The 18,254-nt window shown below is 37.6% G+C and overlaps 1 protein-coding gene across 1 annotated transcript in view; it reads left to right on the plus strand.

The window, feature by feature from the left end:
- NCKAP1 (NCK associated protein 1) overlaps positions 1 to 13,303 on the plus strand; it is a 49,900-nt gene extending 36,597 nt beyond the window's left edge. Inside the window, exons 19-24 of the mRNA XM_019554034.1 lie at positions 145 to 225; positions 1,843 to 1,936; positions 4,538 to 4,654; positions 7,802 to 7,911; positions 11,203 to 11,292; positions 12,377 to 13,303. Coding sequence (XP_019409579.1) covers positions 145 to 225; positions 1,843 to 1,936; positions 4,538 to 4,654; positions 7,802 to 7,911; positions 11,203 to 11,292; positions 12,377 to 12,493 — 609 coding nt within the window. The 3' untranslated portion in view covers positions 12,494 to 13,303. The remainder of the gene's footprint in view (positions 1 to 144; positions 226 to 1,842; positions 1,937 to 4,537; positions 4,655 to 7,801; positions 7,912 to 11,202; positions 11,293 to 12,376) is intronic.
- Positions 13,304 to 18,254: the final 4,951 nt, after the last annotated feature.

Here is an 18,254-nt window from a genome sequence, read left to right on the forward strand (position 1 = left end):
CTCTCTAATCTCTTTGGTAAACTCTGTGATATATTTACAACTCATGAAAAAATAGAATAATATAATAAAGTAACAAATTAGCATCTTCAGAAGGCACTTTTGTTAAGAGAATTTTCTAGTTCCATGTTTGTTTCTCTGTATTAGGTCTTATCCTACCACATTCCTTTCCTTGTAAGTTCAATTGAAGATTTTAAGGATCACATTCCAAGAGAGACTGACATGAAGGTAATGTTTTTGGTTACAAAGCTGGCAGAGCCTTTTTTTTTTTTTATAGCTTACTAAAATATATATGGGGGAAAATACATGTAATGCTAAATGTGAAAAATGCAAAAGCAAAGATGACACTGTATTTACATAATCATTCTTTTCTAGCTTGTTTAATGTTCTGAAAAAAATACATAAGGGTAGGTAATATAAAATTACTTCAAATTTTAAATGATACCCCCCAAAAATTAGATTCCATATATGGAAAAGTATACAGTAGTTTTAATTTTCTATGTATAGAATCAAAATATTGGAGGGTCATTTTAAATTTAGTCCTCTCTCTCCCATAGAGATGGGGAAAGCGTCAGCAGGGGGTCAGGCAGCCTTCGCCCCACCACCTCCATATCAGTTGCTCCCTGTGCTTGTCCACCCTGCCACTGGACCCCCTGGTTTCTGACCCCCAGCTGCCTACCCCTTCTCGCCCCACCTGCCACCAATGCATGCAAGAGCTCTAGCTCCAGCCCAGGGTAGAGTAACTGACCTAAAGGAGAAGATTCGTAGCAGATTTAGTACCTGATTAATACTCTGAAAAAATTAAAACCTTTAACCATTTGAGGAGGGAAGGGGGGAGATTTATTGCAGATGTGAAAGTAAAAAAATTAAAAAGTAGGCTTTTCAGTTTTGGTGGGGTTTTAATCCCACTAAGCTCTTTGTTTCCATGATCAAAAGTCAGAACTTTGGTAACAGTAAATGTACCTGCTTTATCAAGTAATTAAAAAACAAGTAGAACAAAAGTGAGGGAAGAGATCAAGGAGGAAAAAATGGGCTAAGAAAACCAAGTATTTTCAGGACATTGTACAAGAGGGTATCTGGTCTGGCTGTCTGAACAGTATATTATAAAAATGCTAGGACGTGGAGAATTTTTACTCTCAAGTCTTCTTCAAAAACAGCTGTTGAATTTTTTTTATACTAAACTTGAGACATCTTTGTTAAAGCCTTCAGCACATTTTTGAGCACACCTATCTCTAAAATCGTGTCTCTTTTAAGGTGTCATATTGGACCTCAAAAAAAACCGGACGCTTTTGAAATTGTTCACCCAACTTAGTATCACCCTGAGACCATATTTTTCCCTTATTCTTGTACATTTAATTTACAGTACTGCCTTGGATAATGCTTTAAGCATTTCGACACAAAAACTAATCTTTACAGACATTATTTGACACTTTCTGGCATGGTTAATTATATCCTTGATAGCTTTATTTTTCTTTCTCTTTTTTGTTCCATTTAGAAGAATTAACTGGAAGCAAAGATGTTTGTTTTGGAGGTAGTCTGGGGTAGTATGTGCACTTTGTTTAGCTTGACAGAAAGAAATGATAACCAGCTAGCACACTATGTGCTGAACCAGCTGTTCAGTGCAGGTTAGATATAATGCAAACCCAGAGACTTGCTCTTATTTCAGCCAAATCTCTGAAATTCCTTGGTGTTCTCAGAAAGCCTATAAGACAAACATTTACAGATTTCAGTACAACTATGTTCATTGCTTTGTTTCAGCCCCTTCTCCCCCCACCCCTGCACTCCCCAAAGAAAGAAGAAGTACTTTGTGTTTTCATTTTACAATAATTGTTCTTCTCTTTTCAGGTAGCAATGAATGTATATGAGCTGTCGTCAGCTGCTGGATTGCCATGTGAAATTGATCCTGCCTTGGTTGTCGCACTGTCTTCCCAAAAATCAGGTAATAAATGAAGGTGTATTTGGCAACGCAGTCCGCTACATTTGATTTAAAACACTGCAAAATATGTACAAGTTTTTGCAGTAAAATGCGATACACTGAGGATATTGGTTCCCATCTATTCATTCATGTAAAAGGCCGTTTCTTTGGAATCTGAATATTTTCTGTAGGTGTAATAAAAAATACACTGTTCTCTGTAGGCTGGGGATTTGTGAGTTAGATGCATGTTAATTGATAGAAAAGCTATATTATAGAGAGGGATAACAAGTGAACTCTTGCTTAGTGCTAAGCCTCTGGAGAAAGTTGAATTTATTTTAGGAAGAGAAAATGCAAGGATTTGTGTAATAGATAACTAAATATAAACATCTGATTTATGATGTAGATATAACCTGCCCTTGTGTCATTTGTCTTTAATGCTTACAATATCAGCTGCAGTTAAAAACACAATAATAGAAATACATGAAGTTTCTGAGTTATAAAGGTGTTAATATTAGAGGTGCACTGATACGTTGGTCTGACACCGGATCAGCACCAATATAAAAAAAAAATTGACTTTATTGGAAATTGGCCTTATGTGGCTGGTAATTTGGCTGATAAATGCTCGTGCATGCGCACAGCTGCAGAGCATCATGTAGGTGGCAAAGAGCACAGCCGAGCAGTTTGGAGAGCTGTGTGCAGCTGCTAAGTCTGATGTGGTGGAAGGGGAGGAGGGAAGGAAGGGGCGTGGGGTAGGCAGATCAAGATCCTGGCAGAGAGAGAGGAGTGGGTTTGGGGCAGGGGCTGGTGCAGGCACTGCCCAGCCAGGGCAGGGCACGGAACGGAGCTATGGCTTGTGCAGGGGTGCGAAGAAGGTGGGGTGGCTCCCACCACTGCAAACACCCTGGGAGGGTATGGGTATGTGTGCCCCCAGATGTGCAGGTGGGGCAGCTGCCCCTGCAGGCTAGGGCCAGGGCTGCGCCAGGCTCTTTGCAGCGGGGGCTAGGCTGGGTTGTGCTTGGGGTGGGCGGCGGCATTGCTAGGAGGGCTATGGTGGGGGGTTCTGCAGCCACCCCAAAATTTGCCATAGCCCTCTCCCAGCATTGCCACCTACTCCACCCTGAGCACAGCCCGGCCCAGCCGCTGCTGGTAACAGCCCAGTGCAGCCCCAGCCCACAGCAGCAGCCACCCTGTACCACCCGGCATGCAGATCTGGGGGCACAAGCACCCCTGTGCCCAGGTGCACGCAGTAGCAGGAGTTGCCCCTGCCTCCCTGCATCCCTGGATGAGCTGTGGCTCTGTCACGGACCCTGCCCTGGCTGGGCAGTGCCTTCCCCAGCCCCACTCCTCCCTTGCCACAGGGTCCTTGATCTGCCCACCCATGCCGCCTTCCCTTCCCACACCCCTTCCACCACAACAGACGTACCAGTTGCACACAGCTCTTCAAGCTGCAGGGCTGTGTATTGGAAATCGGATTGATATTGGCCGATATGCCTCCTGAAAAATTGGTTATCAGTATCAGCCCCCAAAATCTCTATCAGTGCACCTTTAGTTAATATGAAGACAAAGAAAAATATTTTTAAAATGTAGCTAGTCAAAGGATTCAAAATGTGTTGTAAAAAATTCTATATCTACAAGTGTCAATGGCTCTTTAAAATAATAGACAAATCTTACTAGTCTTCTTAGCTCTAGTAATTTTAAAGGCATGAAAATAAGATTCTTAATGCCATTGGATATGTTTATTTTGTTCCCTTTCATTCCTTATTGAAAATGTTGGTTTTATCTGCTTCCTCCTTATGTACTGAATAATTAATATCACACTGTTAATACATTTTACTGGCTTTGTTCTTGTCATTGGCTGGATGACATGGGGACATGAACCATTCTAGGACCTACCTGAAGTTACATTTCTTTCTTGTTTTCTTTGTTGATGGTGCCTTTGGAAAAGGAAAAAACTCTAAATTCCAGAGAATGTCTGTCATGCCCTGAATAGTAAATCGTATATTATACTCAAACTGCTTGAGTGGTTTTAAAAATGTGTTAAATATGTAACTGGAATGTTAACCGGAATGTTAACCTGATATATCTTACTTCTGTCTGTTTATCTACAATATATGTCTTTCCTTGAAGTAAGTATGAAGTGATACAATTGTAGGATTTAATTATTTTAACAAGATGTTTCCCTTTTTAAATTTTGTGATTCCACTGAAATAAAAAAAACCCAGTGATGCCATTATTTTTGAAAATGTGAAATTGATGTGATTTGGGACAGACCTAAGTAAATTTTCTTTGGCTCAGTTCCAGGGAACAGAACATCTTTATCAGTCTCACCGGCTACTTGGATTTATGCCAATATAACAAAAAGACTACTTTGCAGAGGTTTTGAAAGTTACATGCTGAGATTGCTAACTTGTGATTCATTGAAATCAACTGTTTTTGTCTTGTGGTACACGCACACAGTTTGAAGTTCTGACCTTACCTATGTATTTTGTTTCCTCTAAGTCTGAGTGAGGCAAATCTTTTCTTTCATGGATTGTAACTTAGCCAGACACTTGTATTCTGGGCCATTTTCATTGGAAATTAGCTCCTAAAATGTATTTTTGTTTCTATTTTTTTATTTAATTTCAGAAAATATTAGTCCAGAAGAAGAATATAAAATTGCCTGCCTTCTCATGGTCTTTGTTGCAGTCTCCTTGCCAACTTTGGCCAGTAATGTGATGTCTCAGTATAGTCCTGCCATAGAAGGTAATTTTTATTGGAGAATCCTGGTTATGAAGCTGAAAGTGGTTTCTTGAATACCATTTGCTTTATTCTGGTTTAGAAATAAAGTACATCAACAGTGAATAATCCATCTGAAATTTTTCAATTGACAACAGTTCTAGAATATGCACTGTAGGGGGCAGTCTTTAACTGACAACTTACGGTTTGACCTAGAAGATATCTTCTATCTTAGTCTAAGAATCTATATTGACATGCATGTAGTTTAATGTATTAACCGTTAAAAAATTGCTCATACATTTAGTACTCCTTCATAATTAATTTGTTTTTTAATTTGCATATGGAGTTTTTCTTCAGAGCTACCAAAAATAAAATTCTAAAACCTTCAGAATCTGTGAACAAAATCATCTTCTAATAAATCTTCTACTTCTACCTTCTTCTTAAAAGAAATGTTCTGCATGTAATCTACAGAAAAAAATGCTTAGCTCTTCCAAGCCAAAAATTCAAATCAAGTCAAAACAGCACCAGGTTGTACAAAAATTGCCTTTCAAACTGTTTCCTTTGTGCTGCCTAGCATGGTTTGGATAAAAGAATGTATGGAATCCATGTCCCTTTATTTGTCTCATAGATTCTTTTTAATTTTCTTAGCAGAATCTGTTCCATGTAACAGGACAAAATTAACGTAAGGCATCAACTTGTCTAGCAGTACTACCTTCAACTCTCCCAGAATTAGTAGGATTGTCAGGGCAAAGACCAGAATGTGTAAGAGCTTTCAATATTAGTTTAAAGAAAATATGATGTGTAATTTAGAACATTCATAAGTGTTCCAAAGCCATAGTTTGAAATCTGGGAGTATATAATTGGCCACCTATACTATGCAGCAGTTAATTGTTTATATTAAGATTGCAGTGTATGTGCTCACTTAAATGTAAATGTTTACTTTGATTCTCCACTACCATTACCATTAACTTTTTTGGTGATTTGTTTATTTTTTCTCTAGTCATGAAGTGCTAATTTAGTCAATAATCCTTAAAGAGTTGGAGGTCTCTGCTTACCAATAAGCAGAAATGAAATCATTCTGTTTGTTAGGAAACCCTCAAAGCACTTGTTTCAGACAGTCTGCAGATTCAAAGCCAGCACTGTGTTGCTTGCCATTTTAGTAGGTTTTCCAAAATCATAATGACTAATGGAAGCGTCTTTCCCAGGTGAACAGTACAGGGTACAGAGAAGAGGGAGAACAGTAAATGTGTTAAAAGCAGAGATGGGACCTAATAACCAGGGAAAAACTATTTCCTAGTGACAGAGTTGGGGCCCAGTTGAATGGTCTGGGTGCGTCCTTGACCACCTCTTCAACATTAATGGAAATAGCATGCGTTTTGTAAATTCATTTTGCTAAAAAATGCATTCGCCACTTTCTGTTGCAGTGGGAATCTAATCTGTTGCAAAGCTCCAATATGTCACCACTTAGCGGAGTCAGCACCAAAAATCTAATGTATGTAAAAGACTGTGACCATAAAAGTTACTTTTATAAGGACATTTTCAAGGACTGTCCACAGATCCAAACCTACATGAAGCCTATTCATATGTCTTCTTGGAATCCAAACCAGCATAGTGCTTGCTAAACACCAATGTCCAGTCTTTCACTTTTTTTCCCCCACAGCCAGGTATTATTCTGCTTATATCATCTACTTCCTCTTAGGTAACTCTTCCTTCTCAATCTTTCACATGATCTTCCAGTTCTCTACAGGCTGAGGCAGATGGTAGAACCTTTTCCTGTTTTAAGTGGTGTGATTGTAAAACTGGACCTGCTTGATCTCTGTCAAATTATCTCCTGTCGCAGTGACTCTTCACTTGTTGTCCATGCATAAAAGCAGTCCCTTCATAGGCACAAATACAGTCTGCATCCTGAGAAGCCATTGCAAATATTCAGCCATGAAAATTAATTAGAAATTACATTTAATGACTGTGTGCTCAAGTAGGGCTGTCCATCTGGTGTCCCCAAATGGCATGTAGGACACAATGGCTTAACATGCAGTTCCTGCCTGACTGCTAGTGTCTCTGTTGCTCAGGCTGCAGCAGCAACCAGGGTCATAGGGCTCACACTCTCCTCCCCAATTTCTGCTGCATGCTTCTGTCCCAAAGGGCAGAGCAGTGCTGTTTGGCACAACCCACGGTACTGTGGTTGCCACCAACCTGGAGTTTCTATATCACAGGGGAGCCCACAGGTTGCTGAAGGTAAGGCAGGGAGCGCCCATTTGCATGATGCAGTCATGGGGGAGTGAGTGTAATGCATGCATGGGACGTGCAGCCTGGTGAGCCAGTGCTCCTTGCTAGTGCTGTTCTTTTGGTGTGGAGCCCCTACTGGTGAGGCCTGTGGAACACGTGGTTCCAGCTAGGTTGAAGTGGGACAGCCCTGTGCTATAGGAAAATTTGTCTTTTATGCTATTCTGAACCAGCGGTCTCCTCAGTTTGCATGTAAAATTCAGAAGAAAGCCCCTGATTTTGCTTTTATTGTGGAGAACTTTCCTGCCCCACAATCACTGCATTAAAAAATTTCTATCTTCATTAAGCCTGAAAGAGTTTATTTGCACATGTTGATATATCCAGGCAATTACAGAATCTTTTGCATTTCTTTTTTTTGTTGAAACAAAACATGTTTCCAAAACATGGCTCTTTCCTTCATTCTGAAAACCTCACGGGTTTTTTGCCAAACTCTGGTGATGATCAAAGATCCCTTGAGTGTGAGAGATCTTGACTTTCCATTACTTAGATGATCTCATGTTCAATCAATATAATAAACACAAAATCAATGTTGAACTGCAATTTGCCCATTACCATTGATGTATAAGATGCTAAATATTGAGCCTTCATTATGATAGATCTCAGATAGCTTTTAGCAGTAATTTACATGGGGAACTACCTGTGACTTGGGAGTAAGATATACTTTTCATTTCTATTAATTCCAAACATCTTTCCTTTATAAGCTCATCAGTGAATACCTGGTATGGAGGTTCAAAGCACTCACGAAAACTACTAGTGCATTCTAAAGTTAGTTAATTGCTAAACCTTGACCCTGTTGCACTTAAGAATTTTCTTTCTGTCACTAAAACTTTCAAAGAATAATTCATTTTTGATAAGTGATGCTGAGGTAATAAAATGTGTGTTTCTGCTTAGGACACTGCAACAACATACATTGTCTGGCAAAGGCTATCAACCAGATTGCTGCAGCTTTGTTTACCATCCACAAGGGAAGCATTGAAGATCGTCTTAAAGAATTTTTGGCTGTATGTATAGTTTGATATCCAGAGTTGACTTATGCAAATAAATGCATTTAAAAAACCTCAAATCTCTGTTGCAAAGCTGCTGGGGCTTTAATGTGCAATGAACCACTTAAAATGTTACATTAGCAAGTGGATTATATTACTGTGTTACTCGTTATGCCTGGTATGTGGAATACCACAGTTACTTATAAGATTTTAATGGAAATAACTTTAGGAATATTTAACCTGAATATCAGTTTACATCTGAAATAATAGTATACGCATTTTATTTTTGGAGTTGATTGTTCTTTTGCAACAAAAATGAAGCAGATTAAGTTATACATTGTTAATTTGATATGGTGAAATTTAACTTTGGAGACAGAACCAGTTAATCAGTATTTTATAGTCTCAAAGATCTAAACTTAGAATAAAGCTTGATTTTTTTTTTTCTTTTTTAATATGAAGAACCTAATATTCAGCATAGTATTCCAGAAGTATTTTCAACCTTCAGCTAGAAAATGTAATTTTAATAAGCTTTGTTTACATGTAACTAAACAATCATAAATCATTATTTTGGTTACACAAGATACAAATGCAAATTAATTATACAAACCTGTTTTGAGCTAATGGAATCAGTGGTTTAAACACTGGTCAATTATGTGTAATACAGGAAAATAACAAATTAAAACTTGAGTTTGAATCTTATGAAACTTGCAAGGAGGTAGAGGTGTGTGGGTGTGTTTAGAATGTATAATACCCAACATTGTAATGCATGATTGGAAAAGAAGTTATGCCATATATGTGAAATAATCGTTTATCTTTTTATTAATGATCTCCATTAAACTTTCCCCAAGATAGACTGCTTGATAAATTACAATATATCTTGACATGTAATCTTAGCCACTCATTGTACCTTTTAGATTAACCTTTGACACTGAAGTTCTCTTTGACCTGTCACCATCTGGAATAGTATAAAGATATAGACAGCCAAGAATATTTATGTAGGGACTTGCTGGTGGATCAGAGATCCAGGTCATGTTGACCATTGCAGTGTTTGGCTCAGTGTGCCTATTTTTTGTGCATGATTGTGAGTCAGGGCTTCTGCACTAATTTCTAGTGTTTGCAAAGAACTCATTTAAAAGCAGGTAACTTCTTATATGTATCTGTTGTTTAAAAGAATCTTGTATGGATATTAGTTTGCTGAATTTGGGATTGTTTAATTGAAATTATATTTAACACTGATACCTTAATTTTCCAAAGGAACCAAAATCTAAAATAACTTACTCTTATAAATGGATAATTTGGTCCAAGTCTTCAAAAATGCTGTTACTTTAAGTGACTTGGTTTTTCAGTGTCCTACTTTGACAGAAATGGGGGGACTGTAAACTTACTTGAATGCTTTTTAAAAATCTTAACCCATTGATTTATGTATTAATATAATCTGTCAGACCTGTTGAGAGAGAGGTGAAAGGTAAAATGGTCTTGTCATATTCTGTTGGCTTGACAAGTGAAGGAACAAAACCAGTACTGATATATGCAATGTAAGCTAGCTCAGACAGCCATTGTTCGACTACACCCAACTTAAGTGTGCTAAGTTTGTTGATCTTCTCACTATTTTGTTTTAACTCTTTAGACTGAATCAGCATATAGCTGAAGAATGCATGCTGTAGAAAATAATCATCTTCTAAAATGGAGTGGACTAATAACATACTAAATGTCTCTGGTAATACAGAAAGTAGGTCAGTGTGGCACCTAAGGGCACCTGTAGATGTGCTCTGGAGTGGAGGGGGGGTGCATTTTAATTAAAGCAGCTCTCTGGAGCCGCTCTAATTAAAACGCCTATGGTGTCTCGTATTCAGCATCCTGCATTTCAAAATGGCGTTGGGGTTGCTTTAACTAAAGCTCATTCAATGAGCACCCCCACTGCCATTTTGAAACATGGGATGCTGAATACACGAGACACTGCAGTCCATGGGAGCATTCTGGTTAGAATGCTGCAGCAGATTAATTGGTTAATCAAGTCCACTTTGATGCGTTCTAACCAGAACATGTCAGAGCATGTATGGAAGTGCTCTTAGACTAACTGATTCAAAGCAGCATGAGCCTTTCATAGGCAACAACCTACTTTGTCAAATGCATCTGGCAAAATTGGTTGTTGCCTATGAAAGCTCATGCCTCTCTGAAGCAGTTAGTCTTTAAGGTGTCACCCTGCCTTACCCTCTGCCTGACTTAAGACTAACATGGCTAATCACCACTTACATGTTATGAGAGCATAAACATGCATGATTTTATTTATTTGCACTCCCCAAAAAAGGCTCAGGGTGGCTTACAGGAAATCTTAAAAACAGGTAAAATATATTAAAGGAATAGGTGATAAAACAGTTACCCAAACCGTAACCCTATCTGATGTCACCATAAGTCAAAAGAATTTGCTGAAAGACTACTAACCTGTGGTATTTCTTATTGGAATATGGATGCAGTCTTCAGAGTACTTATTTTAAAATGAAAATATGTGGCTCAAACAGATTTGTGAACAGGTACCAGAAACATGACTCTTGCTTTACTCTCACTTGAAATGTGTACTAAAAGTTGAGTGACTTTAAAAAAAAAAAAAAAAAAAAATGTTGCGTAGTTCATGGAAATCCAAATTGTGATGCAGTTATTTTATTGCATAAGCCTGAACCATAACTATAATCCTGAAAAAAAACATGCTTATGAACACTCTGTTATTAGTCACCATGTTAAAATACAGGTATACCAATCTAAACCAAAATAATAATAGATGTGTTTCCTAAATTTGAATGTAGGGTATTGGAATTAATAACTTGTTGACTTTCTGTATTTTGACCATGAAACAAATTAAAAAAAACTTTCTTCTTGCAAGAAGAATACATACATTTGCAAACTTCCTGGAAAGAAAAGAAAAGGTAACAAGATCCTAGCCCCGCTGAAGTCAATGACAAAACTTTCATTGACTGTTAGGACCAGATTTGCAGCTGGAAGCAATATACAGTGAATAACTAGCACTCTTTGCAATATACATGTGAGATTCTACTGATCTGAAACCCGTTCAATCTTCATGCAAATAGCTTGTTTAAGCAAAGCAAAACAGCATGCAGAAAATATACTTCATTATAGTCTTGGTCTTTCTCTTCCATTATGGCTTGTGTGTATTACTAATTCCTTTGGTTAGGGAAATTTTCCCCACCAGTTGAGAGAGATTAAATAAGAATAAAAAGAGAACAGGTCAACTTAAGTAAAGTAGAGTACAGAAACACTGTTTTAAAATGGTTTATTTTCAATGTTATTTTGTAGCTTGCATCATCTAGTCTACTGAAAATTGGTCAGGAAACAGACAAAACTACTACAAGGAACAGAGAATCTGTTTATTTACTGCTAGACATGGTAAGTTTTCTTTTGTGACTTATTATTCTAACCTAGGGACAAGTTCCAGATAGGTTAATGGAGATTTTGACAGCCATCCTTACTGTTGTAACTCAGCAGCCAATAGAAATGCTTCTTGACATCATGATGATGGATTAATGGTAAGAACTGAAGTGTCCCTCCCTTCACATAAGTATGAGAATTTAAATATTTATCTTTTTCTTTGTTGTCTAGATAGAAATGCTGGAAAACTTTAAAGAAGTATTCTTATCACTTTCATAGTTGATTAGTGATTAGCAGGGTTCCTAGTTTTCCATGGCAAAAAAAAACCCAACAAAATTCTCTGATAAATGTTAAAATCTATGTGTTTCCTTGGTGAGTTCCTCCTTCCTCAATGCTGATGGACTGAGGAGCCCCAGCAGCAGCCTTTCCCCTTTCTCCCCTCCCCCCCCCCCCCCCTCCCGCCATCACTGATTGGCTGAGAGGGCTTATATTCTTGCAGCCCTGCCCTTTACTGCTGATTGGCGGAGAGGGGTGGGGCCACATAAATGGGAGCCATCTCAGCCAATCAGCAGCAGGGGGAGGAGGGACAGCTGCCATCTTGGCTGCTTCCTAGTGTACCAGTGACTATACCTTATCCCTGGCAGGCCACTGAAGCATCCATTAGAAGTGCTGGCACCCACTGGGAAGCCAGCATTTTATTTTCAGTAAGTTTTAATTTTTTTCCCCCTTCAATTCTGAAGATTCTCTGTAAAAACACAAATTCCACAGTTTTTCCAGTGGTCCCTGGTGATTAGTTTTCATCATTAAACTAACGATGTCACACTAAGTTAGTATAAATTAAAGTGAACAATAAACATGGCAGAGTCTGCCCTTGCAGGTCACAAGCCTGTTTTGAAACATTTGGCAGTTTTGAAAAGCAATGTATTGATGTTAATTTAAGTTTCCCTAGGCAAATAGTTTGTTGGGAGGAAAGTGCTATATTTTTCTTTCCTCTTGGTCTAAGAGAGAGATGTGTTGTATTGGTGAAGCAATCAATTGCAATGTATTATAGACTAGTTTTATGCATGGCCAATATCTTGATACATTTTTTGGAATTTTTCAGATTGTGCAGGAGTCTCCATTCCTGACAATGGATCTTTTGGAGTCTTGTTTTCCTTATGTCTTGCTGAGAAATGCATACCATGCTGTCTACAAACAAAGTGTCACATCCTCTGCATAAATATCTACTTACTGGAAACAAGACCTAGCACGCGTCTATGTTGCCTCAGTTATACCTGTAAACTGTGGAGCTATTTTACTTTATGGCCTGACAGTTTTGTGGATTATAAACTTTCTTCCCATAAGGTTGTATTTCTGATCAGTGGTTTCTTAATATGGTTGTACTACAATATAAGCTTGGTTGATTTTTAGGTTGCACATTCACAGAAATCCTTTTTTTATTTTAGAGCATCAGTTACGTTTAAAAAAAACACTACTTCTGCTATATGTTTTTGATATTTGATCATGCAAAACATAACTGCTTATTTCCAAGAAGAAAATGTATTTAGTGATTATTTTAGATAGTGTTCTAGCTTTCATCTGTGTGTAAATTATTTCATATAGGGAGAGTTATAATCTGTACCTATTGTTCTTATTGAAAACAAATATTGGATGTGCATTTCTGTGAAGTAATTACAACATTTCTACTTTTATTTTGAAGCATTCACCAAACTAAGTACTATAACAGTATCTAACACTAAAAATGTTATAGGACTGCTTATTGTTAGACAGCAATTCTCTCCCAATATTCTTAAACAACAGCAAGTGGTGTTGTTTGTATAAAGCATAGTGGACATTTTTTTAAAACTAACTTCCATGGTGCCCCGTTGGCATTAACACTACCATTGTACCCTGCTGTAAAAATAAACATTCTTACACATTTATCAGATGTTGATAAAATGTTAGCCCTTAACCACTTTTTATATGTTTTAAATTTTTGAAATTCAAGTGTACCTTCCATAACATACAATAAACACTACACTGTATTAAATGTTGGTGAATTATTTTAATGGAAAATTATAGTGCAAACTTAATGTTTTGATACCTTCACTACTAATTTTATATGTTGCTTTTCATTTTACAGATTTGTTAAATAATCTATAGTAGTTTCACGCGATGATTTAATAATCGGCTTTTTGTGGGTCTCTAAAACAATGGGTCACTGTTTTAAATTAGACGTAAGATTAAAAAAAATTCAACCCATGAATGAAACTTTAATTTATTGCCACTATCTTTCATATTTTCATTTTACAAGATACAGCAAGAGTGCATGCAGCTGGCACATACATGAATATCAGTTGCACCTTTGGAAACAAATGTTCTTTTTAAAATTAAACATTGAAATCCTAGAACCAAAAATAATATTGCTAAAATACACAACATCAGAGATTACTGGATGAGACAGATATATAATAGACCTATTTTTGTCGGTCATACAAATTGACATGAGAAAGTGTTGGCTCATTTAGTTTGAAAGCTGACCAGAATGTTTTGCTCTTTGATCAGCACCATAAAGACTGTGGTTGTCAACAACCCTGATTCTGGACATTGTATGGTCCTGTTTTAGGGGGCAACTTATACGCACACTGATAACTTTTTCTGTGATAAAAGAGTTACTGTATGCTCCTCAATCATAATAGCTTCCTTTGTCCAAAGGAAAACAAGACAATGGAATGAGAGAGTTGATCATAAGCAAGTACCACATTGCCTCCGTATTTTCTTAAATATTCCATTTTATGAGGATGGAAATTGTGTGGTAGGGATAATACAGTACCTTAATATAGATAAGTGTAATTCTTTACAAAAATGGATTTGATAAAAGACCTGGTAGCTTTTTTGTTCAGCTTTTTGGTTCAGTAATGTAGTTTTAATGTTTTAAAATAGTACCTTGTAATTTTCATAGATTCATAGGCATTAGGGGCTGGAAGGGACCTTACAAAATCATCAGTAGGGTTTGGTTCCAATGAAAATATAAGTGGATCAAAATGATACCTATTTTACAATTAATGGTAAACCCTGAACATAAGCGTTTATTTTCCTCATCTATCTGGGCATGACTTCAGTTTTGATCAACGTGTTGAAAAGAGACTTGAATGCTTAACATCATAGAACTATTGATCAACTACTTCACTGCTGATCATTTTGGTAACTTTCCCTGTGTTGATGTTGGCATTTTAAATTCTAGCATGCATTAGTCCTGACTACAAGCATGTTCCCTCTCCACTGGAAGAAGTAGCTAAATACTTGCAGCTTGCCAGTTGTACCTGCTTGTTCACACTTCCCTGAAGCTCTTCTCCGTAGCTTTAGCTGAGAACACTCTTCCATATAAAAAGATTGAATATGTTAGATTTTTCTGGCAAGGTCTATCTTTCACTGTTACCTTTTCCAGTTTCACATGTTCAGAACAGGATGTTGGTGCTTACAGCTTGTGTATGAATGCTTATTAAAGCTATCTAGTGACCCAGTATATCAAGATTAGGTCAAAACTGGAGGGCTGGCATGTCATGAAGTTATAGAAATGTACAGCTGAGAAGGACTTCAAGATCTAGTCCAAGCACCTATCATGAGATAAGATACTGTATTTTCAAGACGTGGTCCTAGTTTTGGGGAAGTCAGAATGAAGAAGAAAAGATTATGGATGTATAGAGAGCTTAATCTTCAGCTGACTCACCCACCCTTTCCTGTTCAGTACTTCCGGTCCACTTTTGGACCTCCCCAGCTCAGTGATCGGCTGTAGGAAGACTCTGGGTGCCCCCCTCCAGACCCAGGAGGCACTAATGCTTCTGTGGGACACTCCATGTGCCCCAGCATCGCAGCATTCACAAGTCCCTGCTACCTAGAGGTATGTAGAAAAAACTTTTAAAGCTGTCTCTAGGTCCGAATAGATTTGGAGAGATTTATTTGCATTATGTAAAAAAAAAGACAAAAATATTTGATTCTCAGGAAGTTCAAATTGTCAGTAAAAAAAAGAAAAAATTCTTGGGTTGGCAACTCTGGCACAAAACCATATGGTATGACTCACAAAACTTACTCTAAACAATTCCATTGTTAGTAAACAAGGTAAAATACTCATACTACCCTTCAAACTATAGTATTTTCTGAGAAGTTGTGGGGCAAACTGGGTGGCATTAATGCAGTTGAGCACTATAGCATCTATAGAAAAACATCTTTTTTTATTCACATTTGACTCAGCTTGAAAGAGAGAAATTCTACCATTTTCTCTGATGAGGAATAAAAGTTCTGTGTTGGAGAGTCTTAAGCAGCCTCTATCCTGTTACAAAAGGCCACACTTTACAGCCACAGCTGCATCTTCAGTACATAAATTACTGGCCACACCTGCGTCCAGCTGCAGTATCATTTTCAGACCTTGGTGTTCAATTGGTACTTTGGCAGCTTGATTGGATTGGGGGGTGCATTAGTTAGAAAGTGGTTCATACAGGTATTTTTAAGCAAATAGGTTGATTGTCATCCCTTCTTATTTACTGCCCACTGCGGTATTTCTGAGTAGTCAGTACTAAATTGAGATTTAGAAAAGAGAATGTGCTTCAAAATTTTTCTTCTATCTCAAGCCATCTGGCTTTTCCCAACTTAATCACACTTACAGGAGTCAAGGATGGTATGTGTTTGTGTTGTATGCTATATAAAGCATATAGTGACAAATGATTTGTCAATGCTATCTAAAGGTTATGCACTCGTGGCCAAAAGGATATGGTTGCCTGGTAACAAGTTGTCATTTGACTTTGCCTCCACTGCACTGCAGATGCACCAAACAATGAGAAGTGGATATTGTGCATAGGAAATTACCAGGTAACATTGCCCATTCTTTGAGAGTTTGAAGTATAGTTATGCACTGCTTTGGATTTTATACCTCATACCTAGCATATTATGTAGTAGACTAGCTGTTTGGGCATGATGATTGAACTAGAAGTTACAGTAATGATGAAGAACAACTATTCTTCTGTACACCATAGAGGTCCTAGTCTTTCATGGTAAAGTGGAATTTAAGATGTGTATTATAGCAATGCATCTGTGATGTTACTCATACATTACTCTTTACTCCTTTGTGGAGAAATTCATATGCCATATTTCACAATGTCAGTACTAATTTGCTGTGTTTGTATACCCTTTGATTTAAGGTTCCTCTACTCTGGAGCTAATGAGTTGCTCCTTTTCTCCTCTAATAGAAGAACTACTGGATTTGCAGGAGTTCTGGTTGTTTTGGAGCATCTTAATGGTTTCAAACTGAGATGACAGTTTTGCTCACTCTTTAGCCTGGTGGATTTCTTACCTTTTGGCTCTGTTAGGGTAGCCAGCACTGGCTAGAAGAACGGACTCTGTTACTTCCTGTCTTGCCATTTGGCATTTTTCTTTCTTTCCCAACACAGTTGTTCACAGTTTTCATACTGAAGCTAGATATGGAGTTCGACAGGTATCAAGATATTTGCAACCCATTTTTTTTTCATCTTAATATCTCTGAGATAATTGATTGCTGTCTTTAAATTAGGTAAGGGGATTAAATAGCTATTAATTGGCAACAAAGTGAGGGTTAAATCTTAGGATGCTGTTATTACTGTTTTGTAAAGGAATGAAAGGAGGAAAGGATCAAAGCACATAAGATTAAATCACACAAGTGGGATCAAGTTGTGTCTGCCTTTATAATATGGACCTTGTTTTGCTAAAGTCTTAGACAGAGTAAGTAGCCATCTAGCACACACAACACCCCTTCTTAAAGCACTACAAAGAAGTTATTCCTCCACAATGTTGAAATAGTGTCTGGTTTGAGAGATGTTTGGCCTACACAGGCATATTTTAGGGCTCCCAAGGCCATTACTCTCAGGCAGGGATTCTCAAACAGAAATGTTACTTGCCCTCATCTCTAACCTGTTTCTTCAACAAGCTTCCCTAGTTTAGGATGCACAGGAAGTTCCTGTTATAAAGGTTGGACTAATTTTTTTTCTTTTGTTTTTATCTGGAGCTGTTCTGAGTTCTGTCATTACCATTATCAAGATACGACTTTTGAAGTGATTTGCTCCTCTGGACAGAACAGTTTAGCTGTGTGGAGAGGAGAATTGAGAGAGGCCCCCTACCCCCACATTTGCAAAGCTGCAGCCAAGTTCACACATGAAGCAAATTAGTTTTTTTTATCAGTTAAGTTTGATTTCAAGTGGAAACTTATGAGAAATAGTTTTTGTATTCCTAAGTGTTGTCAGAATCATGGATCATGGAGAAGTAAGGCTTTTACAATAGAGTTCTGGGGCTATTGTAAAAATCAGTTCAGTTGTAGATGCTCAGTGAAGCATCTCAACTGCTACTGGGAAATTACTGCTTGGCTGGGAAATTAAGGATTGATCTTTTATAGGGAGATGTTCTCATTCAGTCCTGGGCTAGAGCTGATACCAAGTTGAGTGCGTCACGAGCTGAGGAAAATTAAATAGAGCTGCCAACACTGTACCTGTTTGTGGTCTCCCATTCTGGGTCTGTCAAAAAAAAAAATAACAAAAAACATCTTTCGCAAATGTTGCCTATCTTAAGTTTGAAGGTAAATCTTAATTTAATGACCAAGTTCATTAACTTTAAATGGCCATTGTATGTATGCTGTTGCTACTTGTCACATCAAAGCTCTAAACATTGATGTTATCACAACAATAAAAGCATAACGCTGCCCTTGACTTGCATCCAAAACCATATCCAGTAGGACATCAATAAGTCACTTTGTTTCTGTTTTATTCTACCAGGTCAAAATGACTCATTCATCAGATACAGCATCAGTTTGTCTTATGCAAATTAATAATTGGAACCATTCTTAAAAAATGCAGAATCAAAGTATGTGTAAAACTAATGTGAAAAAAGATATGAAATAGTTTCCACTGTCGACTCTGTTGCAATGAGACTTATTTGGTATGCATACAAATGGAATGCAGTGAAATGTCAGTCAGTGAGCT

This window comes from Crocodylus porosus, unplaced genomic scaffold (assembly GCF_001723895.1).
Source record: "Crocodylus porosus isolate Cpor-Errol unplaced genomic scaffold, CroPor_comp1, whole genome shotgun sequence".
NCBI lineage: Eukaryota > Metazoa > Chordata > Crocodylia > Crocodylidae > Crocodylus > Crocodylus porosus.